We start from the raw sequence: 25,050 nt of genomic DNA, 5'->3' as shown, positions 1-25,050 counted from the left end.
GGAGGGAAGGGGCGGCGGGGAGGGAGGGTGGGCGTGGCCTCAAGGGCGAAGGGGGCGTGGCTAAAGGGGGGTGGGCGTGGCCGCGAGGGGCAGTGGGCGTGTCGCGGCGCGCTGACGTCAGCGTCGAGCGGGCGCCGTCACAAAAGGAAGTGGCGGCGGCGGCGGGGGCCGGCAGCGCGGGGCGGGGCGGGGGGCGGCGGGGCGGCAGCGGCGGAGCAGGAGCAGGAGCAGGAGCAGGAGCAGGAGGAGCGGGGGCAGGGGCGGCAGCGGCAGCAGCAGGGGCAGCAACAGCAGCAGGAGGCAGGGCCCGGCGGCGGCGGCGGCGGCGGGGGCCGCGCCATGGCCCAGCAGCAGATGAGCAGCTCGCAGAAGGCGCTGATGCTGGAGCTGAAGTCGCTGCAGGAGGAGCCGGTCGAGGGCTTCCGCATCACCCTGGTGGACGAGTCCGACCTCTACAACTGGGAGGTGGCGATCTTCGGGCCGCCCAACACCCTCTACGAGGGGGGGTACTTCAAGGTACGGCGGGCGAACGGAACGCCGACCGGCCGCGGGGCCTCCGGCGGCACCGGCACCCCCCCGGCCCGCCCCGGCCTCTTTGTCGCCGCCGGCAGGTCCCGGCCTCCCCCCGCCGGGCCTCGGGGGTGGGGTGGGGGGGGGCCGGGCCGCGCCCCCCGGCGGCCGCTGGGAGCCCGTGGGGCCCGGGGCCTCGCCCCTGGGGGGGGTTGGGGTGAGGCTGGGGGGCGAAGCCGCAGCCTGCCGGCCTTGTTTTCCTTTATTCTCTGCTTTTTTTCTAACCCCCTCCCTGTATTTTAAGTTAAAGCAGAGGCTCCGTGGGGAGGGGAGGCCCCCCCCCCCCGGCCATGGTCAGCCGTGGGGGGTGGTAGGTGGGGGTGCTGGCCTGCCAGGCTGTGTTTTTGTGTCGGGACCTGGTGGTGCCGCAGCGCTGTGCGTTGGGCTGGGGGGGGGGGGGGGGGGTTTGTCCCCCGTGTTTGTCCGCCCTTCCCTCCTCAAAGTTCAGAGGACGGCCCTCAAAGGGCTACGGCAGCGCTTCGTGGGTGAAGGTAGATAACCGCTTTCAATTCCTCTCAATCTTCCTGTTAGTCCAAAAAAACTTTTTGTGGTTGTTATTTCCCCTCTTGTAAATACAGAAAGCAAGAAATCTGGCACATCCTCGCCCGAAAGGAACAGGACTTAAAGAAGGCCGGCACGTTTTCCTTAAAAGAAACAAAAGCTTTGGTGAAGCAGAAGATGCGTTGTGCTGGGCATCTCTCTTTGCGCTTCATGGCCACTTGGGCTCTGGCCATGTCACCTTTGGGTCATATCTCCCAGGAGTTATCGATGTAGTGGTACCTTTAACACCTTCCCTGTCCTGCCAGCCAGCCCTTTGGCTTCTGTCAAACCAAACAAAAGCTCGGAGGATCTCTTTGCTTGGCTAACGTGCATCTTCCGTGTCTCTTGGCCTCTCTGGACCAGGGTTTAAGCACTCTGTCCCACAAAACCAAAATAACCTGTAGCTTGGGGAATAATGGATTTGAGTCACGTTTAGTTCGGCCTCATTGTTTGGAAGGAAGGGAAGGTTTTGGCACGAGGCTTTCCTTTTGTAATGAGTTGGCTGGCTTACTCATGTAGGTGTGATATGTATATTCTTAGACTCACCTCCATTATTACTTTGTCAGGAAGTCCCTGCAGTCTTGGATTGGTAACTGGGCCATTTCTGCATCGGAATGGACTGGCCACCTCTTCCTGCACTTGGATTAGTCATCAGTTTTTTCAGAGACACCGTGAAGGGGTCAAAACATTTGGTTTAGGAGCCGCCTGGCCCATGCGTTTGTAATTGTTCTTGGAAAGAAAGCTGAAGCAGCCAGTGGAATGATTTGAGGATGTGCCTCTAGCAAGTGCAGATCTTGGCATGAGTGCTGGTGTTACCTTACCCCAGAATTGTGACTGCGATGGCTCTTTTGCTGTTTGGTGTCCTTGAATTGTGGGGCCTCTCCTCTAAACTCTTCTGTTTGAGAGTGGGAGGTCTCATGATGCCTCCGTCCCCTCTGCAGAAGAGAATTACTCTTGGTCAGTGTGACCTGAGCCTGTCATATGGAGTTCCTGATATCTTCTCTATGAGGAACCATGCCTGGTTGTTTTGTTTTGGTAGCATTGTAAATTCTCAGTTCCTCAAAAAGTAGTTTTAGACCCAAGTTTTCTCCCAAGAGAGAAGGATTCCTGTTGTCCTGATCGTGAAGTTCCTGCCTCCTCTTTGTATTGAGGCCTTAAGGCAAACCTTATGGGGTATGTTAGGCTTGGCTTAGTGAACATTTTAGAGATGAGACTGGTAAGACTGAAACTTTATTTGGGGGGGTTAACTTCATGACATACTCATGTATTTGAGGTGAATGCTACTTTCAGATCAGCACCTGACTTATCTTTAAGGTTTCTTGGCTTGATAATTTAAATATTTTATCTTTATCCTGTTCTATATTTTTAGTTTTCTAAGATTAGGTAAGTAGAATTTGAAATAATAGTAAAAATAAAAAGTTACATTGTGTAATTGTGTAGAACTTCATGGCAATGAGGATTTGGGAGTCTTCTTCCGTTTGCTTGAGGTGTTGTGCGAGTGCAGGACTGGAAGAAAAATACCAAAATCTTTTGGTTAAACTTAAGTGGAAATATTTTGAGGAAAACCTGCATTTAAAGTGACTTTAATGAAGCGTTAGCGATGCTTGATTGGGAATGCAAATGCTTGATTCATGGTCATGAAGCTTTCAGAACTGGTAACATCAGCTTTTGGCACCTCGTTTATTCTTGGAGAAATACGACCTTTCTCTATGGATTGTTGGACTAGCTGAATAAACTGAAACGAGCAAAGCGTTCTCTCTGCACCTCTTTGAGGGGAGCTACTGCTGTTCAAAGCTGGTCTAACATTTCAACCGACTCTGGTTTCAGTTGCTAATCCAGCAACTGTATCATTTGATAAACTTAAGCAGAAAACATGCCCTGCTTAGTGCTTTTAAAATACCAATACCTTAGTGCAGGCCATAATAAAACCAGTAACTTATGAAAACTTTAGCAACTGATCTTGGCTAAGCTTATATCATTGACTACTCTATCCTGCTTAGCTCTGCTGCAGGTCTTTGTAGCTCAGGACCTCTCAGCTGGAGGAGCAGGGCAGTAGCTTTTGGACGTGACTGTTTCACATGGAGCTTGGTGTTGGGCAGAGCAGTCCTGAAGCTCGTGTCCCCATTATGCAGTTAGCTGAAGGTGCGTGTCTGCAGCAGAGGCTGTGTCATGGGTCCAAGTGTGTCTACACGGCTGTCTGCTCCCCATCGCTCTCTGGCTTATCTAGTGACTTTCTCTGGCTATCCAGTCTGATTGGGAATAACATTTTGGGCAACCCTTTGCTTGAATTCCAGATTACCACCCTCGAGGAAGGAGTTGAGCTGTCTTGTGCACCGGTTACCTCTCGTTCCCTGCTAGGGAGACAACAGTAGCACATAGTCGGTCAGTGATGTTAAGTCCTCCAGAGAGGTCCCAGGACGAGAGAAAATGTCCGTCCCTCAGTTCCTGTCCCCAAGGAGTTGCCTGTCAGTTTGACCAAAGTTTTTGCTAGCATTCTGACCAAAGTCGATTGTATTGGGCTACAGGTACTTGATTGCAGTAGGTGAACTTGATTTTTGGTCCCTGACTTACTCAGAACTTGCTTAAAGGAGAGAGGTGGGTCTACCTTGAGTGTTTAAAGGGTGATTTCCTCACCCCTGACTCAGCTGTTGAGGTTTTTTGAATGACAAAGGGAAGACTTCTCAGAATAAAATGTTTCCTGCGGGGGTCATAGATGGAGTTGTTTCTTTCTTCAGCTGGGGAGAACATGGTGTGATGGAACAGATCTCTGTGTCAGGCTCTTGAGCTATGCAGTAGTTGTGAATTGCTCTTGAAATTATGGGAATATGTTTCTCCGGCTTTGCAGACAATAACTGTGTAGTGGAGGAGCAGACTGCACTGTAGTCTGCAGAACTGCATGTAAACAGTTTGTTCGTGCCACCTCAAGTCACTTTTTTTCTCATCTGCTGCATTTAAGCAGTACAACAGAGGTTATTAAAGCTGCAGTCTGGTGATGATAGGTGCTAGTTGTGATAGGTATCAGTGGCTGAGGCTTTTGTATGGTAAAACTGTTGCCATATCAGGTGCCAGTTGGTCTCTGGGTTTTGTGACCCTCAGTCTGCTTTGAAATCAATGTCATACTTTAATGCTTGAGCCTTCAAAGCCTGGGGACTGATAAACCGTTGAGTGTTTTAATAAAGCGATGCTCTCAGGACACTAGCAGAACTATTAGAACATGCTTCCTGGTGGCTTACTTAAAGCTCTGTACATTTGCTGCAGTTGTACCTTTGCAGCACAACTTTTGTCTCTTAGAAATGCAAGTCTCCTCATTTCATAGTTGAATAGTATTCTGCTTAGGCTGTGAGCAAACCCTTCAGTGAATGTGCAGGTAACAAAGTTTCTGTTTGTAAAATTTCCTATTAATCACGTAGCACTGCCTAAAAGCACAGTTTGACCAAGTATGCTGTGTCGAGAGGCATGTTTAATGTAGAGCAAGAGTCAATATTAACAGCTCCTTCAGAGGTGATTTGGGCTGGGTAGATGAAAATGAGTATACCTAACATGAAAGGAAACAAGCAAAATTAGCTGTATTGTTAGAGTTGCTGTTTGATAGTTCTTTTCTTAAGGCAATTTATTTCAGAAGGTATTTTTGCTACTTGAATGAGCAAGTCTTGACACATAAGCTGGTGTGGGGGGAAAGCAAGCATTATGCTTAGTTTTCTCAAGTAATTTGGGGGCTGAGGCATTGTTTTCCATGGTTTTTGTAAGTCTTTAACCATGTGCTGAGTTCTGTATTGTTGGATCTCAGCTTCTTCCAAGGGATTTGCTTGAATTCAAAGCAATTTGCAATATGTGGGAATAATTTTTTCAGAGCAGGAGATCAATATAGAACTTTCTCCCACTTGTCTGACAGAAAGAATGAGTACCATGTTTAAAATTTTGGTACTGTAGGTCAGTGCCCAGAAAGCTTGAAATTAAGCAAATAGAAATTTCTTGAGCATTTAAATGTTCTACCAGTTACATAATTCTAACTTCACAAAAATATTGCTTGACGCCAAGAAAAAAATCGTGTGGTACTCTCTGCACAAAAGCTGACTTCTACAAGCCTCTGAATTGCGAGCTCCTAGAGAATTTCTCTCGGTGTACTTAATTTTCAATTTTTGTTGCCTTTAGGTATCATTGATGCTAATAAGCAGAGGTTTGCAACTAAGGGGCATGGAACTGCTTACAAACAGAATGTGCAACTGCTGCTGCAGGTCTCAAGAGCTCCCGTGTGGAGCTGGCGGTCCCCGAAGTGGAAGAACAGCTAAGGCATCTGCAAGCAGGGAGGGAAGGCGCTGCTCCTGATGCTGGTTCACTGACACTACGCACAGTTATGATCTCTGGCTCAAATGCTTAAGAAATGCCTAACTGACTCTTGCTGTGCTCTTGAATGTAGATTTTTGGCAGGCTACACCTGTGGGCCGCGCAGACCCCTCCAGACCACTTTCTTCAGGGCATCTGCCTCTCCTCAGCAGGCAGCAGGCAAGGTAACGATGGCAGCCAGCTTCTAGTTCTTCCCCTAGGGCTTCTCTCAGCCAGGTGGGATTCTTGTGTATGCTCTGAAGGCAGATAATGATTTGCCAATCTGTTGCTACCTGAAAATACAAGCTTACATGCAATTAGGCACTGCTGTATGGCAAGAGGAAAAGCTGTGGCACAGCCCACCTCTGCCATTAGACTGAAAATGGAAAGCTTTCCACTTGGAAAGATTGAGTACTGTTGGCTTGCAATTTTTTTCCATTGTTTGGCTCTATTTCCATGAGTTTACACAGAGTGATCCTCAGACAAGGTAAAATACAACATGATTTTTTTTCTTGGATAGCAGTTCAAAGAACTGTGCCTCTGAAAAGTTCTTGCCAGTCTGTTCAAGGGAGTAATTAAAAGCATACAGGTAGTTTTAGGTTTGGTTAATATTCTGGGAATTAGTGGAAATTTTTGATTTTATAGTGTTAAGAGGGTGTTCTTAATTTTTTGTTCACCTATTAAATCCTTAAGTTCTCCAGTATGCAGTGACACTGTGCAATGGCTGTCTGAGTGTGAGACCACTTCTGTAACTTCTCAAAAGCTCAAGCATGTTCTTACCTGGCTGTTTCTAAGTCACACTTACACTGACCACTATCTTACAGGGAGATAGATTCACACTGAGTGTCTGCTCTTTAGTAGCATTTTGAGTCTACTGCACGATGCTCATTTCTTATCTGGAAAGTAGAAAATGCCAGAAAAAAACTGTTTGTTGAACCTTAACTCAGGTGTTTTTGACGTGCAGTTTGGCTGTGTGGTTTTTGGCTGTCCTCGGGTATTCATGATAATGAATGGTGTGGACTAAATGGTGGAGGTTTGCTGCTGAACTTGATTGTAGCTGGCTTACATTTGGAAATATAACCAAGTTACAGACGGACGGTATTGTGGATGGACTAGAAGCTTTGTTATTTATAATTTGGGCTGTGTGCGATCAGATGTACATGCACAGACACATGAGTATTCACAAAATTAGCTTGGTGCTTCCACAGTTCTAGTACTTCATTTTTATCCAGCAATATCAGTCAGAGGAATTGCTGTCAATCTTACGAAGCTTTAGCAGTAGCTGCTTACTGGGAATGTCCAGTCCAACCAGACCAGTTCAACAGTACTAACAGCAGCCTTGTGTGCCTTCCCCTGAAGCAGCAGTAGCAGCAATAACTAGTCTGTCTAATTTTCTGAAATAATTGAAATGCATTAGGATTTGGCCAAAATGGGGCAAAATGGTAAAGCTACTGAATTGGGTTATGAGTAGGATACTTTGGGATCTGAGTTGTAACGTGACCAGGACTTTCTGAAACTTACTTTTTTGTTGTTGTTGTTGAGGATATCACACAGGGAACAAGGGGATCATACAGTGGTATTGTAAGTGAATCATGCTTTCAGATATCATTGTGATTAACAAAGAGAGCTGGCAGGCAGGCTGTCTTACTCCTTAAGGTCTTAGTAGTGAAAGCATGACATGATATTCCCACTGGTCTATTTTGTTCTCTTAAAATCATACAAGTCATTTAGAGCTTCAAGTAATGGGCTCTTACTGCAGAGATGCAACTTTGAGATCATAGCAGTGGAGACATGTTTGCGATACCATGCAACTTTTATCCTAGCTAAGATACATACCCTGGTTCAGGAATTTAAAATGTACATTTTCATGTTAACTGTAGCAAAATATTTGGAAAGGTTAAGTTGAAAAACTCTTTGCCAGCAGGGTATTGGAATAGTGGAAAGACCGGTGTTTAACTGGTCAATTCTTGGGTGATAAATGCCTGCTATGCAAAATTTCTTGGTTCAACATTATTCTTTTACTCTTCTACAACTGGAGACCTTTCACTGTCAGAATTGGCAGAGGCTGAGGTGAGATTCTCTTCTGCAGCACAGGCTTTGGCCTTGTTAAAACAGAGCCATGCAGTGGCATAGCCGCAGCTTGTAGCATGTTCAGTGTAGGTGCATTTGTTCTCGTGTTAAGTCTGCTGGCCTACACTTCCAATTCATGGATGTAAACTATACTGATGTGTGAGTGCTTGCTTATCTTGGCTAGAATAACTATCTCTAAAAGCACTTACCTTTTATTAAAAGAAAAAGCTTCCTAGAGTGTGTTGAAGGAAACTGAATTTCATCCTGGTGCCCCTGATTATTTCTCTATTCTTGCAGAATAGTAACAGTACCCCCACTTAGTAGCTGAATGCCTTTCGGTGGTGCATTAAGCAGGATAACTTGAGAGGTTAACATCTCTTCTGGACCTTTGAGGTATCTTGTACCTATTAGCTAAATCCTGTCTAATTTTTCATTCATGTAATAACAAAATGCCTAAATGCTTCAGATGAAGGTGCATGGTGCTTCTTGGTTAAGTTAGAAAGTCTTGTCTGTTCTTTGTGATGCTGCCACTCTTGCTGGATCTGCCTAACCCAATTTTTATGGCTTTCTGGCAGTAACGCATATTGTGGCCATAAGTTGTTCAAAATGCTAAGCAAAAAAGACATTGAGGCTCAACTCTTCTTGAAAGCTTAAGTGTTAAAATTCTGTGAATGACAGTAACATTTCTTCTCCTGTATAATTCTGTAAGTGTCAGGTAGCTATTTCTTGAGTCAACCCTAGTCAAATTTAAACAATCCTCTATAGAGGACCTGTTGTCACTTCCTTATGAAAGACTAGTGAACTTCTAAATGAAATTAGGCATTTTATATTGCTGTATGAAGCATATAAAAATGAAAGCTTTGAGACCAACATATGGAATGATTTCCATTTTTCAATGACTGCCAGAAACCTGAAGGCTTATGTGCTTCAAAATTTGACTAATATGCTTTCTGTGAAATGTAACTGATTTTTTTTTTTTCCTGCTGGGAGCAGTCTAACATTTCTGTGGAAGAAGCTTGGTTGCCTTTGGCCTGAAATATGGCAACAGTGGCACTACTATTGGAAGCTGGATAGGGAAGATAGGCTTCAGTAAGACCGAACATCTGGCTTTTACACTGTGAAACGGGCTGGATTGTTTTTGAAAATTCATTAATGAAGTTTGTTTTGATCCTCAGAGGATTATGAGTAGGCTCATCAGGAGCTAAACACCAGCCTAGTCAGGGTCATTGCAGAAAGTCACTCTGGAGCTCCATTTCAAGTGGCAATAACAGTACAGTTCACGTCTTGGACCCATGTATCTATGGCTATTCTCCAGCTGGAAAGAGGTTGTAGTTGTATTGGCTACTGCTGATAAGGGATGAGATCAATAGGTTGCTGGTCTTGGCTGCTTTCTTCTGGATGTATGGAGTAAGTCTGGCTTCTAGTGCTGTTAGAGGTAATATTCGGATTTCACTGATTTGAAGCAGCTTGCTTAATGTTCAGCTTGGACAAACTGAACTTTCATCCAAGTTGTAAGGTTATCTGGTGCCTACTAAGTATGTCGATGTTCAGTTCATTTGTGTGTTGTGAGCAATATGCTTCTGCTGGGCCTTTTCAACTGGGGACCATATTTGGCCTTCAAGGGACAAATCAGTAGCATGCTGGCTGTCCACAAAGCTGTGCTGCTTAATAGGAACATCCGTGGAGAGAGACTGCAGCTAAGCTGGCTGGTGCAGGCATGTTGCAGAGTGCTGGGGCAGGCCAGGTTGGACTAAGGGCTGTTTGTAACCATCCCAAAGCATGGCACTGCCTGTTCTCAGGCCTGACAGGATGTAATGAAACATCACATAAGGATTTCCTCAAAAAATTTTTGGCACATACTTGAAATTTTCCATCCTGTCCAGGTAGGAAATGCTGTGTACTGTGAGGTCAGCTGTGTTAATGTCAGGTCTGCTCAATGGCAGAGGCACCCAGGTGTGCTTGGCTACAAAAGACCTATCACGATGACGCTGTCAGGCTTTTTTTTTATCTGTCTTGGGGTATTTGGGGATCCAGGCCCATCTCAAGTGTCTCCCTCCTCCTTCATCTCATTCCCTTTGCTGGGCTGGCTGAACTTCGGGGCATGACTGAGAGCTGACATAAGGCTACCACGTGTGACCTGATTAGAGCTTCTGGTGTCCTAGCCTTGTTCTGTTTCATCTTTCCCTCTGCAGCTATCAGCTTTAAGAACGTGGATGACTTTCACCTATTTCCAAGCGAGCAGTGAAGTATTTTTGACCTGCCTACTCTAATCAAGACTTCAAAGGTGGCTAATTTCTGCTATTAAAACAAAAACAAGCTTGCTGGTGATGTTAGGGGGAACCTCTGTGTTATACTTTAGCAAATCTAGCAGAGTTCTGAGTGGAGGTTGGTGGACAGGACAAAACTCTTCAGGTGTTGTAATCTGCATCGATTATATCTCGAACTCCTGCATGCACAGGTTTATTTGTGATCTCCCAACTGTATTGATCAGCATGAATTATTTTATAGGTGGGAGTATTGATAAGTTTTAGGGTTTTCCTTCCTTTCTCTCCTTTACTTGAGTATAAATCAATGACTTCTATACTCTAGAAAGAACAATAGATAACTGTGTCTTTCTTGGATCAAACTTGGAGTTAGATAGCATTTTTGTTTATTTTTGTAATTTTAACTTATCTCTCCATATAAATATGCACATATGTGTATAAACAAATATATATTATATATTTTATATATATACAATATGTATAAGAATGTATCTTATGTCAGAAGAACATAAATGTGGCACTGGGAAGAAGAATCCGTATGATTGGAAAGGACTTCAGTTATGTTAAACTATTTGGTTGCAATACATTACTTGTGCAACTGTGGTAATGCAGTAAAAATGAGGACAAGAGAATTTAGGCGGAGCCTAAAGCCTACTGTTAATCCACGGTTAGATCATAATTTGTTGATCAATGATTAGATGCCAACCTGAAATAAAAAGGTTGTGAGAGATGAGCTTCTTCCTTTTGAGAAGGCTTTGTCTGTTACTAGATGCTCTTATGGCCAACCAAGCATTGTCTTCTGCTAGGTAGCAGCCAGCAGGCCTTGTTCAGTACCAGTTTTGTGGAGCTTTTTTTAGTACAGCTATTAAATATTGCTGTGTCACACTTAACTCTGAATGTGAATGGCAACAATCTGATGTCGGACTGGGTGAAAGAGATGCACAGTCCAGAACTCATCCTCTGTTAGGCCTTTTGTGTGGGTGAAGCATGGCACTTGTCGAGAACAGTCTGTGGGTACTGCACAAACAGGATGAAAGAGCCGATACAATGCGTTAGTTTAGATCTGTAGAGGACTGTAAGAAGTGCTCTTCCGAAGGCTGTAGGGCTAGGACTGGAAGACTTATGTAGAAGTGTGGGGGGTTTGTATAGCTTTGTAAGGTAGGGCCAAAGTGTTCCTTGACAACAGTAAGAGGCAGTATAATTTAGTGAATAGGATATGGACCAAGTCTCTTATCTGTAATGGGTTTGTATGCATGATCCTGGATAAATTAGCATTTTTATATAAAATGGTTATATCTTTTAATAGCATAGTTGACTAAATCTGTAGGTAGAAAGCATTTTGCATTTTGCTTTTTATAAATAGCACATGGGAAAGCTTTCTTCCAAAACAAATTGAACTTGTATGTTTACAAGTACAGTATTTAAATTTGGAATAGCTGAAGAAATTGTCAAGTAAATAGCTTTCAGGCTGCTTAAGCACAAAAGCAAAGGGATTTTTGGAATAAGAACTTCTACTTATTCCTGGTTTAAAAAAAGAATTAAAAAAAAAAAAAACTGAGCAGTTTTCTGAAGCACCCCAGCACAGATCCTGATGTACTGACAAGTCACACTCCTCTGCACAGACTTTGTCCATGAGGCAGCTGTAGCAATTCTCTAAGAGCAAAAATAAAGCTGGGGTTGTGTAACTTAACCTGGGGGAGGAGGGGGACATTCCTGGTGTTGAAGAGAAAGCCGTCAAGGCCTGGGCATGTAGGCTTGCTGGGGGAGACTTATGCTATGCAGACTTCACAAATAATTCTCAGAAACAGTGTGTCGGGAGTTAATCTGGGTAAACTTCTGAGTGTTGGAGGAGGCAGAGCTATGCCTTGGCTGCCTCATTGCTTCAAATGTCAGAGGGATCTGCACTGATTTCAGAGCCCAGCTACCCAGCTTTTTCGTTTCCCACCTCTGGGATTTCTGTCTTGTACTGTCTTAATTGTTCCATCTCCTGTGCTCTTCTACTACAACCACCCCAGGTCTTCTCTCCTGTGCTTTGAAGATTAGGTTCAAAATAAAGCCTCTCAGCATAGTGAAACCGGCACGCAGGATTTGTGTCAACTGTGGAAGTGTGAAACAGCTCACAGCTCTGTAGCACGGCCAGGGGAGCAGCCTGGTGCTTTGCTTTGTGGACCTGGTGTGTTTGCAGAGCAAGATTTGGTTCTAGTAAGTTAAGACAAGGTTTAAAGTGTATTATTGACATGCCTCTGAGTTCTGTTATGCTTGTCACCCGAAGTGCAATTACCCAGGCTATGCCACAACACTGAGCTTAAAACACATGGGCAGAAAGCCAAATTCTACACTTAGTAAGCACTTTAAATAGAAAACTACAGCACAACTGACCTGCAGGTACCTTTCCTTTTATAAAGAAAGCTGGTGTTTCTAACTGCTAAAGGCTTTTTCACTTTAATTTTGAATGTATTGATAAGTGCAGTTTCATTATATATATATTCACCAAAATATTGTTTGACCATAGCTTAATGTGATAGCAGTATAGAGTTTGAGGTTCAGGCAGAGTATAAAGTCTTTTCCTGTTCTAATTTTGTTAATTTTGTATTAATAGGTACAGTGAAAGGAAAGTTTGGTGCTTTCCTCCATTAACACTGTTTCAACCATGGCAAATAACCAAGGTTTGCAGTATTAAACCGTTGAGATCATTTTATAGCATTTAAGTACGTCTGCATTGCAGCAATGGCATATTCAACCCATCTCAAGCACCGCAGTGGTCTGGTAGTGACAGCTCGGTATTTAATACCAGTTGTAAAGTGACCCAGCTTATAAGTTGGTTTTGCAGCCCGTGCCTAATCCCATGTTGCCATGGCTAAACAACCACTGGTGTCCAGGCTCGCTGGTGCGAGGCTCATTCAGTTGCAGCTGTAAATCTGTGTGTGAGTTGCAGCAATGATGGCCTTGTAAAGCCAAGAGGCTGCCTAGTATTACTCTAAGTGGTGACGGTACCGAAATGCTGGTGGGTTTGTTGGCAGGAGAACTTAACCTGCTTCTGCTTCTCCTCTTGGTGTTAGAAGATGTGCATTCTGATATAAGATACTGCAATTGACCCAGTGATACTTTCTTTCCCATGTCTAACACAGATGAACTGAGGGAAGTAGAGCACTGCAGGGTCTTATTTCCCTATTCTTACTTTTGTGAAACTTTTAGGAAGTGAGCAGTATCTCCTGAGGCCTTGGCTGCTAGCTGAGCTCAGCTGGCCTGGCCAATGGCTTCCGCAGTTACCTGGGGACCGGAGGCTGGCAGTGACTGTGTAGGCCTCACCTCGTTAAAACATGCCTGTAACTCCCTTACTAGTTTCTCGGTGGAAGTTCTGTGATGTTTAAGTATAAATATACATATATGGGTGTGTGGTTTCAAAGGCCTAGTTGAGTTTGATAAGTATTCTAACAAATATTGAGTCACTCTCTGCTTCTCATGGTAACAGAAAACAAAATAGAATGAGACTTAAGTGAATTATTGGAAGTGACAGCACAGGCATGCATAAACTTGGTTTGGATGTGTACCTCTGTGATCATATCTTCTCCTTCATCACCTCAGTGCCCTGGAATTTAAGGTATCAGACTTCTAGCTTTAAAGGAAACCTTTCTTTTGAGGGTATAAGTGAAACAAATCTTTCTGCAGAAAAATTCCTATTAAAGGAAGTGGAGTTTCTTAGGACAGAAGATCTCAAAAGCTAATAAAAGCTTAAAGAAAAAGCCAAACTTCAAAATGACTACTTCTGGCAGCTGATTTCCTAGAAGTCATGGTGAACTGAAGGGAAGCCCAAGATAGATGAGCTGAGGTGCTGGTGTTGATGAAGCAGTTGTCCTGGCAACTGCAGTCACTTAAATATCTCTAGGAAAATAACCAGCAAAATTTAAGATTGGGAAATGGCAATGGTTGACAGAAGCACCCAGAGCAACGAGCAACTTGAGATTTATACAAGGAATAAATTTGACTACAATAGCAAGCTGCTGTTTTCAGTGGTGGGATCATTCAGCAACGCCGAGCTGATGGTACTCATATAACCACAGTGTGTCTGGCTACTCTCCTGCTGCATGAAGCAAGATCCTTGGGGAAGAACACTGACTTCTCTAGGTACATTCTTGCCCATATAATAATGGGAGATGGATGTGGTGGGAATTCTGCTACTATTGGAGTGCTTCATTCTGTAGTCCCACTGTTCAACATAGTTGTGCAAATATTGCAGCAGAAACTGGTGCAGGACAAATCTGTATGGGGAAAAAAAGCATGAATTGTATTTTATTATCAGAGTTAAATTGCAGAAGCTGTAACTGTGTTGGGGATTGTTTTAGGCTCTCATAATGCTTATCGTCTTGAGAAATTGAGACAGCTTATGTATGTTTTGTTAATCGTGATTACACATGCTGTTTTGTGGTTCTGTAGGTAGAACTGGTGAGTTTTAATCTTTTCCTTTCCTTATGGAGCACTTAATTCTCTTTTATATTGGCACAAAAAACAAACCCCAGAGAAAGGCTGACTGAATAAAATGAGCAGAGTTTGAGCCAATTGTTTCCTGCTGCCACAAGCATATTTGTAACTGCCAACTATGACAGGTATTTCTACAGGCACCGAAACTTAAGCAGAACACCAGGTGTTAGGAGAAGTTACAGAAGACTAAGTATACATTTTCTGCCTCTCATCTAATAGCTGGTGTCTGAGCTTCTTGGTCTAGTAACTTGTGAAAAGTCATGGTTAAAAACTTCCTTCAAATGCAAGTGGAAACTCAGAAGTTGACACTGCTAAGGGTACTAAGGGGTGAAAACTAGTGGTAGGATCAATTTCTTATCACCTTTTTTCTTTCCTGGGAAAAATCCTACCTTTCAGTAACAAGAACAGTCATATTTATATGTATTTTTTATCTGTATGTCTCAAAGCTACCTGTCTCTACTGATTTGTGCTCAAGATACTAGGCAGTTTCCTGTAATGAAGACCCACTTGGTGTTCCAGTTAATTCAGTCAAAGCTTCCAGCATTTGACCAGCTATTGCTGCTTTGACTGTGCTAAAAATGTGGCCAAGTCTCTTCTAACTTTCTCTACTAGCAATGTAAGCCAGTGTTACAATTTATAGTTGATTGGACTTCTGTATCCTTGCCAAATTAGAGGGAAGTTTTCCTTGGCAAGTGACATCAGCTTCTGCAGTACTGAAATTTTAAAGTAAAAATTCCAGTCCCTGGCATAATACAGATAATTATGGCAGGGATTTTTATTTGTGAGGAACTTTTGCTGAAGGAGCAGTGGCAGAAATACTTTTATCCCCCCCCCCCCCCCCCCCCCGCCTTGTTTCTGGCTTATGTTTTTAACCTCTCTCACATGTTCCTCTGACCTGTCAAGGTGTTCTTACACTGGAGAAGTGCTAATAACAGATACAGGACTTGAGGCGTCTGAAACTTCATTTTGCACTATGATTAAGGTTCAGAAATCACCTCTGAAAATAGTGCTGTGTTTGCCAAAAATTCCCTATTGTGGGCAAAGAATACTTTAAGGGATAAAATCACTGACCAGTACAGGATGAAATCTGGGTAACCCGATGTGAACTCTTTGAATTCTGCGCTAATAGTGAGCTGCTCAGCTGTTTGGATCCGCTATTCTCCTTTTGTGTCTACTTTGACTATTTTAACAGCTGAAGGTTCCAAAAAGGCCTGGTACAATCAAAACCACCCTCTTGTCAAAACGAAGCTTGATATAGGGAGCTTGATAAACTATGCACATGAGTAGTCTGGGTTTTCTGAAAAGAGCATATGGTAGCTGACACTTCAGCTGGAGATGACTTGGTAATTATAGCTCCTTTGTCAGAATTCCTTTGCCATTTCATGGGGCTAACAGCAAATTAAGCTGCTCTTTGTATATGCAAGGGGAGGCATGCTGCTAAAAATATTTGGTTTCTGCATGTCTTCAGTTATTCCATCAGACTTGAACTGGGCTGAAAGCTTGGAGCCTTAGGTATGGGTTCAAAGTGTTTGAACTCTTCTGAAATGAGTAGTTCTGCTGGTGACAAGCTTCCTTCTGAATGGAGAAGGATCATCATTCTGTAGTTGATGTTTTAAGGCAGGACAAGGCAAACGTTTTTAGAGATCTTTTGTTTTTTCCCCCATCTAGGTTCAAGTATTATCTGGTTACCAAAATGAGCGTAGAATTGCTTACTTGAGTGTTTCATTGTGATGGTCTGGGTGTTTTGTTGTGATGATCTGGCTTTGATGGTGAGTCAGTCCATCAGCCTGTGTGAGCTAAATGCCTGTCTCAACTCTAGTTTGCTCTGTTGCAAGTATTCATGAATGTAAAGCAGGTTAAGTTTAGCCTGAATTGCTTTTATTCCAAGACAAAAGTGATATCCAGTTGAAAAAGCTCACTAAATAAGTTTGAACCCAAGCAAGTGACATCTAGTTTGCTTCTGTTTTTTGTATGCTGATCCTTGGTATGAATAACAAACGGTTCCTAGAACAATGAACACGGTCTCTACTGCTCTACACTAAGCAAAACAATCGAAAAGAATAATTTAACAGTGATATAGTGGCTGACTCATGCCACAAAGCTTGGTATTCCTTTAATCCTTTTATAAACTGTTTTATCCTAGCTAATGTAATTGTGGATGTTCTTATTGCCCATATAATGTCTAATCTCTTTTGAATTCTGCTAAACTGTTGGCCTTAATGTTGCTTAGCAATAATTAGCAAAATACAGGTGCTTTGTGGTGTTTAGCTGTTGATCAAAGCTTTGAATTTTGTGCTGACCTGCTACACCTATGTTGATAATATTTTGCTATCTTGCTGCTGAACAATGAGAGGTAACACGTTCAGACTGATGCTCCCAGTGGCCTGATTGCCAGCCTTGTGCTCAGATCCTTTAAGCTTGTCTTCAAAGCTGTTGTGTTGTGTTCCCACTTGAGATGGGAGGCTTTTAAGAGTGCTTGATAGCATCCTTCCTAAACTAGGAAGTGTTTTGTAGGAAGCTTCAGATGCACGAAACACAAAGCATCTGTGTCCATTTTTGTGCAAACCTGTGAGCTGCCTAGCTGGATCCTGTTCTGCTACTTCCAGTTTAACTTCGAGGTTAAGCTGAAAGGTGCTCTTTTTTTTTTACACATGGCTATGATAAAGAAAGGATGGTAGCTGGCATTTGGACACTCTGTATGTCTGATCTGGAGAATATTTGGTTTTGCGAGGATATTGAACTGGTCTTTATTTTTGTGTTATTGATTCCTGCTTCTTCCTTTCTCAAATGCCTTTGCTGCTAGGCAAGTTGGATTGTTCAGGGTCAAAGTCCTACTTAAAGATAAGGAATAACTTTTACATAATCCCTGCTATGCTTGTTGCAATATTTTTATTCCTTGCAACTCTATCACACTTTTTAGAGCAATCTCTGGTAAGTAGGATAAAGACCTAAAATTGTACAGAGGTGTATGGAGTGTGAACAAGTTCAGTACTGGAACATGATGGTAAAGGCCAGCCCACTTTTTTTAAGTGTCCAGCTTTGCAGTGGGACTTGGAGGGGTTCTGTCATCAGTTGTCTGGGGACAACTCTGCCCTCCTCGTGGCTTTGGTTTGCACAAGGAGTTTAGTAAGTGTTTCTCCACCAAAAGCAGTGGGCTATTGCTTAGGGAGAGGCTCAGTTCTGTCCTCACCTTGAAGGGACTAAGCCCAGTTTTGTTTTCTGCGTGGGTAACGTAACCATCAGGCTGTTAGCTGATGGAGGGTAAATCCTTCGTTCCCTTTCAACAAAGGCAAACTTCACCTTCTGTGCCCTGGCTCACAGTGGGGTGCCACCGAAGCCCGGCCAGCACAGAGGAGATGTGCCTCCGCAGCCAAAGGTGCTCAGCTGGAAGGAGGGATTGCTTCTGTTTATCAGCTCACTTTCCAGTGTGAAATATTTATAATCCTGACAGCATTTTCCAAGCTCTGTGCTCCGAGCAGGCAGACTCCTATTGTCTTTTGGCTTGGACTTCTGCGTTCCTGCCTGGCCAGTGGCCTGATGCCAAGGGGAAGGCTGGCGAGCACCGTGCTTGGTGCCCTCCAGGGCAGGGCATCCACCCAGAAGGTGGAGGATGCAAGTTAAAGTGCATTTGGGCCAGTGCCCCAGCGCTAGCTGGCTGAATAAGGTGTCCCAATTTAGCTGTTTTTTTTTCTTTTTGAGGAAATAGGCCAATCATCTGAACCAAATGTGTGGTCATGTACAGGACTTCAGGCTCTGAGTCAGCCCGGCACGAATACCTGCTGGTAACCTTGAGTTCAGCATTAAGTTCACTGAGTTCAGCCTTCAGGATGCTTTAAGGCATTTCCCTTTCTGTTGCAGCTATTGGGCAGTTCACCTAGCATTACTGAGGAGGGATATACAGAGAATCCTGATTTTCAGGCATGGAGTTTCCTGGTATGGTTAGCGCTTGCTCCTCAGATGCACTTCACAAGCTCCAGACTCATAGTGCTCATCTTTGCGATGTTTATTGTGTCTCTCCTGTTCTGACATTGAGAAAATCAAAGGATGAGCTACGTGTAAATAGCTATTAACTAATAGTCTCTTCTCAGAGTACAGGATCTCTTTTTACCTGTTTAAATGTCCATGCTTATCTTTTTGGAGGACATTTCTTACATATGGAGTAAGGCAGTAGCCTCAGCCAGTTCCTATTCTGTGCTCAGTGCCTAGTCATGTATTCATGGGAGAAAAATCTTCTGGTGAAAAAAGATGATGACTTTAAAAACATCCTTACAAACACATTGATTTTTTTCTAATTTTATTGTTATCTCTTATGAATGTTCCCTGTGGCTGACTACTTTGCACATGAGTTTTTTCAATGAAATTTTCTCATTGGCTTGCTGTAGTCGGTTGTCTGTTGGATGAAGTTCTGACTTTAAAGAAATCATTTCTCATTGGAAGTAACTTTAATGTCCTGTGATAACATGTACAAGAATGTCAGATCAGTCAGTGTTTAATTTGCGCATCAAAAATCGTGTTGTTGTGTCTGTGTTAAACAACTGAACTGTAAGGATAATGAACTAGTGATGCAGACTTCCATGATCATTAATCTGATATTGTGCTAGCTGTGTTTAAAGCTAGCTGTTTGCAGTGAAAAAGCAAATGAGCTATGTGTTACTTTAGATATAATTAGATATCCTGCCTTGTATGTTTATTTTGGAGATTATAACAGAAGCACAAAAAACCCTGGGATACAGCCTGCAATGCCCAGTGCAGAAAAGTGAATGTACAATGGATACAAACTCTACAGCACATACTGCTTAGGTAACAGTGTGGGTTACCCTGCGTTGGATTTGCTGATTTTTTTCCCTGCTGATAGCAGGATGACAGCATTTTAATCCTACTGGCTGTGCCCAGTAACATGGTCCTACATGAAACACAAAATCTGCTGTCCACACGAGTGCTACTCTGAAAGGCTGGGCAGTGTTCTAGCAAACACGAAGGAGTTTGTTGTGCATATGCCATTGCTTGGATAGTCCTGAGGTCACTTCCCCAACATCTGACCCCTTGGTTTTCCCTTTGAGGAAGGTCTGGACTGTTGATGCCTGAAATGCCGTTTCACTTGCTGTTACTGTGGGCTGTAAACAGCCACTGTGCTCACCCTTTGTATCTCTGCAGGCTTTTTATCGTGAGAAGATGACGTGCCTTCACTGAGCTACTCTAAACAATAGTTAATTATGTAGATGTCTTCCAGATACTTGTTTTGAGATACTTTGAAGCCATAAAATACTCTGGATCTGCAGCGAAGCTGCCAGTACACTTGCCTTTAGCACAAGCCATCTTGCCAGCAGGAAAGTTGTTTTTCCTGCAAAGAAAATTGCATCACACCTCGCAGTTTAGGGGTTATCACCAAGAGCCATGCAGCTTACTGCAACCACCATGCCATGGCTAAAGGTATATTGCAGACATAGGGCTAGTGTGCCAGAGGCACTATTCTTTTTGCAGCCTGAAAGTGCAACCATTACAGAAGTCCGATGAGGTTAGTGCTGACACTCCTGCCTCTCTGTCCTATTCCAATAATACTTTTTTCAGGAACAAAATCCAAATTAACTCCATGTTTTTGATGGTTTGGTGGGTTTTGTTTTTAATTCTTTTTAACAAGTGTGGAGCTGACTTTAACGAGGTGGTCCTGTGTTAGTTTTAGCGTCGTTCTTATTTTCCTTTCACCCACTGATGCTTGCTTAGCCTCTTCCCAATAGGATCATTTGAACTGAAAATACTGCAGAGTAATTCAGGCACTTCAATCAGCAGAAAACTACATGCTACTAAGGCTCTTATCTGCATAACAAAGCGTATTTTGAAATTCTTCCCTGTTACAGGAGGCAGTGGTTGCAGTTGGTATATCTTAGGGGTGAGATGTGCTTTGCTGTTTTTGTCACGTCCAGTGCGCTGAGGCTGTGCTTTGCTGGGTGCTCCAAAATCTGACATTATATATCCCAGCCCACAATGCAGTAAGGGCTTTGTGGGTACTAATGAACTGCAAAAATGATGGTTGCTGTACAGCTTGTGGCACGCAAATATAATTAGAGCTCTTTTAAAGCCAGCATATTCTGAAGGGTGGTGACAAGTGATTTTTCTGCTATAACTAGGCAATGTAAGAGCTGGCTTCTGGCAAGTACTTCATCTCTTCCAAAAAGTTAAACATGGCAAGTTAATGACATGCTGTACAGAGGTACATGTGCTGCTGAAGCCATAATTTTAAAATCTGCATTGTAAGTGAGGTGATCACTGAAGCTGGTCAAAATTGCAGGCCTGGCTATCTAGCATTACACAGGCAAGCTGGTCACTAATGTAAATTACTTCTCCCTGCTGCCACCCCTCTGCACTACACCTACCACGGTGTTACCCGTGCGTTGGGATGGAAGAAGGAAATCCGTGGCTATGCCTGTTCTTCCCAGAGCAGAAAAGTACTGATGGAGAGAATATACGTATGCATGTACGAATGCAACTTGCAGATTATCGGTAACACCTAAAAATACTTTAAAAAAAAAAAAGAAAACAGTTTACAAAACTGTCCCATGTCATGAGTTTTCTAGTAGGGAAAAGAACAAGTATTTGTGCAGGATTTCAAGAGAAGGTAGAGTCTGGGCTGGACTCTTTTCCTGTGTGTGCAGTTCCGCGTTTGCTGGAAAGAAAAAATGGCCACTTGGTTCTCATGCCTGAAGTCTTGACACCTAACTAGAGAAATAAAGCCACAAGTGGTCATTTTTTCCAAAAGAAACTGCTTAGATTAAAATGAGGGACTTCCTGGTTTGTTACCTGGCTGCGCAAACTCTAGTGCCAGCTCTGGTAGGAGGAAGGACCTCTGCTGTGACCTGTGCTGGCTTTCTCTACTCTTGTTCAGGGCTCAGAGTGTTTGTACACTAAGATTTTTTTTTAAGGATATGTAACTGAGGATTTACAAGAACACGTAGCTCAGTGTAAGGAGCAGGAAACAACAGTTTATGCCCTTCTGTTTGGGATGGGTGGGGGTTCAAATGCCTGTACCAATTAATGCCACCCATGCTATGTCATTATCCATCCAGCTTCTAATAATCGGTTTTGGTGTAGTAATTCTGATTGCTGCTTGTGCCCTAGTGTGACAAACCACATGCAACGTGCTGCTCAGTTGCTGGATTGGGATCCTGAGCTGTCCTGCTCAGCATCCAGCTGGTCAGCTGCTCTTGTGGTACCTGTTAGTCCTCACTTGTTCGAAGGCTGTAAAGCTAAACAAGCTTGAGGACTGTTTTGGTATTGTAGCTTCAGTGCTCTGCCATTACCCCTAGCAGTTTGCACGCTGCAGCTGTTTGTGCACAAGCACAGCAGCTACTACAATGTTTACACATACAGCTGCTTTAAACATCCACCACAGTGGAAAGAAGGTACATCAGTAGTGAGCAAGCTTGGTGCCGAGATGGTAGTGATGTTCCCCAAAGACAGATGGGGAAGGAGGACTTGTCTTTGCTAATGGGGAAAATATATACTGAAGTTCAGACTTCTAAAGAAAACTTGACCTTATTTCAGTAGATACTTATCAGGTAGTAGTGTGTAGACTTCCTGCCATCACTTCTTCTGGACAGTTTAAACAATAAAAGCATATTGCTTTCTCATTGCTTTACCTTCTTAGAACTGGGATCTCTTTAACTGAAAAGCTAGATTCACATCTTTAATCTCCTAAAACTAGTTTCCATCTGTGTTCACCATCTACTACCCCTTGAGTTTCCTGAGAGCTTTAATGAGTTCACTGTAACACTTTCTGTTATTTTAAAATGCCTCCTTGCTGTTGACAGGCTCTTCATGCTACAGAACAGTGAAGCTGACTGCATGGAAAGTAAGCTTGAAAGAATCTCCCGATCTGTTTTTGGCACTAATATGCAGTTCCTTCTAAACAGTTGACACTAGAATCAAGCCGTCATTTTAATTTGTTGTCCTTCCTGATACTGATTTATGCAATAAATCAAAATTGCTTATGTCTGCTCAGTCCACTGTCTTGTTGCTGATACTGCCTCATCTGTTTATCAAAATGTAATGCAGCTAAGCTTGCATTTAGTTGCGTATTTTGGTGAAGAGGAACAGAGCAACAAAAGAAGAAAGTCTTTTTTATAGGGGGGAAAAAAAGCTTTAAATATGGCTTGGTCACCTTTTGTAAATGGTTATAGGCATTTGTGTATGCAGCTACTTTAAACGTACCATCTGCATCTGCTGCTTACATGTAGGGTGGCAGCCTCTCCTCCAGAGATGGGCACCTGAGGCTCATTTGGGCTCTCTGCGAAGTGTTTGTTTGAGAATGGCACAGTGCAACCCAGTCCTCCTGCTCCTTTACGTTAGCGGAGGGGTAATTCATTGAATATCTCTAACCTTGTAAATCTGAATTTTTCCTTGTACCTGCTTTTTAACTTCACGTTATAACTGTTTGGTAAGCACTACTTGAACTGTGTAATGCACTGAAAATAATACTGGACTAAATACGGCTTTCTGAAAACATATTCTAAGAAGGATTTGAAAGTCTAAATGCTGACTTCTGGAGTGTATCGTCTGGTGTTTACCTGTCTGTACTGGGAAGATCCAGGGCAAACACTTCCAGGCTGCAAAGTGGCAGACCAAAATGGCGCACATCCTACTTAGAATCACTTTAATTTTTAGGCTATTATAGAGTATTCAAAATACTTCAGAACCAAATGACCTAGCAGTTCAGTGGGAAGAGATCAGAGCTGTTAGGACGTGTAAATTTCAGATTAAATATTACCAGGTACAAAACCTTCCAGTTGGAGCTTTTTGCTTACGTGTTGCGGGAGGGCTAAAGGTGTTCAATGAGGTTAAGGAAGTTTCCTTGAGTTAGGAGATCATGCGGTCACAGGGGGCCATTCCAAGCAAGCAGGCTAGGCGGCTGTTTAGCTTCTGGTAGCCTGGCATCACGAGATCCTATGCTTCCTATGCTTCATCAGGCTTTGTACCGATGCCCCTGCAAATGCCTTATAAGTGTCTGCTGCAACTCAGCTGATGACCTAGCTGAAATATTTCTGCGATGGGAGTGCCCTGACTTCACAGACATACCGGGCGTTTGCAGCACAGCTCATGCTCCAGATTCTATAGAGGAGCTGCTGCTCTGCCTTATAAACACCACTTAGCAGTTGAAGAAATGCTGGTTATTAGAGCTGAATTGCGGGCATTTTTGCCATAGTACACAACTCGAACCAAGCAGCTGCAGCTGGTTTCCTGGGATACTGGAGCAGGAGCCATGAGCAGATGAAATGTTGTTCCCCTTGTGCTACTGGATGCATTGACTATTGTCTAATCAACTTACATCGCAGGGCTGTTTGAAATGTACAATATTTGGAAGGCATTGGCAAAATCAATAAGGCGTCACTTATTTTGTTATCACTGAAGGCTAAAAAGTGGTGATGCAGTCACAGGCAGACATCTCTATCCCTTGTTGTATTTCCTGTTGTAGATGTGGGTCATGACTTGTGTAACTCCCAAGTATCCTGTGAGGAAGGTTAAAAATTCCTGGTATTAGTGCAAATGTCCCTCTTAGCATGACATAGGGTAACTAACTACCCAAGGATTCTGATTTTTTTGATATCCAAATGAGTTTTGTCAGTATTGAAGTAACAACAGCACACTTCTAGCAAGCTTTGACCCGACTTCCCCAAATGTTGGGAATATCAAAAGATCCCTTGAAGGAAAGTGATCTTTTTTTAGAGCCTCTCTCATAGTGGATACTGCCCGATAACCTTCAGAGTGAACCTGGGATACTTGCTGTAAGCAACCAGGCAGGAATGTGTAGGAAATCTCTTGCCATTTGTGGTGGCTGGGGAGGGGAGTGACAACTTTTCCAAACTTCAAAGCATTGCATACTAATTTGAAACTGGATGCGTCTTGAATTAGGCTCTTAAAAAAAAAAAAAAAAGGACTAATCCTTACCCCACTGCTAAAACCTAGCTTGATTTGAACGTATATTGGACGTCGGTGATGTGTATTAACTCCAGTCTGTTGTTAACTTTAAAGTCCATATCAGCAGCAGTGTGGCCAAGATGTGGAGACTGAGCACCAAGAAATCTGTAGCTGAGAAGGCAGATGCCATGTTTGGGAGGAGGAAGTCCTTGTTGAGAAATGTTTTTTCATTTTGGCAGGTTCTAAATTTGACTTGAAACAAAAGCACGTATAATGGATGTTGTCAATACTGTACGTGGCTTCTGCTGCTTCCTGTGATAGTAATGGCTTTGATTCCCTCGTAAATTCACATACCAGTGGTAAGTGAGCTGTCTTGCTCTCCAGCAGCTTTCAGAAAGCACCAGCTTCTGCTGACCTAATTGATGCCAAAGGTGATAATTAAGCTTTCTAAAAAGCTCTGAAGGCAGTCCTATTAGAGTAAGTATTCATGACTGTACTAATAGGTGGGTGAAAAGTGGGAGTTAAAAGGGATTCTCTTATCTCTGCGTGATTGCTTAGCTATTGCCATGCAGGGGAGGAGAGCTCATCTGTTACTGCAAACCATCCTGTAGTGAGGAGATGCTCATATTCAAGTATAAGCATTGCCTCTGGGTGTGTTCAGGTGCACCAAAGTGTGGTGTTTTAAAAACAAAAAAGGTGGTATTTTTACTTCCATACTTCCCAGAAATTACTTCTTTTTGGTAACTGAATATATCCATTCATTGCGGCAGTGTGACAATGTCTTTGAAATTAACAAGTTCAAGATGGTAGTGCTTGTGTGAACCTTAAAACAAATGCAAGTGATGTTACTTTCCTATGTTTAAGGAAAGGGTGGATGTGGTGCTTAGGGACATGG

General features: G+C 43.2%; 1 protein-coding gene across 1 annotated transcript in view; it reads left to right on the top strand.

The window, feature by feature from the left end:
- Window positions 1–179: 179 nt before the first annotated feature.
- Window positions 180–25,050, top strand: part of LOC310889988 (ubiquitin-conjugating enzyme E2 R2) — a 53,530-nt gene continuing 28,659 nt past the window's right edge. Inside the window, exon 1 of the mRNA XM_083818350.1 lies at window positions 180–516. Within this exon, the coding sequence (XP_083674476.1) occupies window positions 340–516 (177 nt within the window). The 5' untranslated portion in view covers window positions 180–339. The remainder of the gene's footprint in view (window positions 517–25,050) is intronic.

Source organism: Anser anser (assembly GCF_964211835.1).
Source record: "Anser anser genome assembly, chromosome: Z".
In the NCBI taxonomy this organism is placed as follows: domain Eukaryota; kingdom Metazoa; phylum Chordata; class Aves; order Anseriformes; family Anatidae; genus Anser; species Anser anser.
The sequence above is the reverse complement of the archived record's forward strand: the minus strand, read 5'-3'. Positions and strand labels throughout refer to the sequence as shown.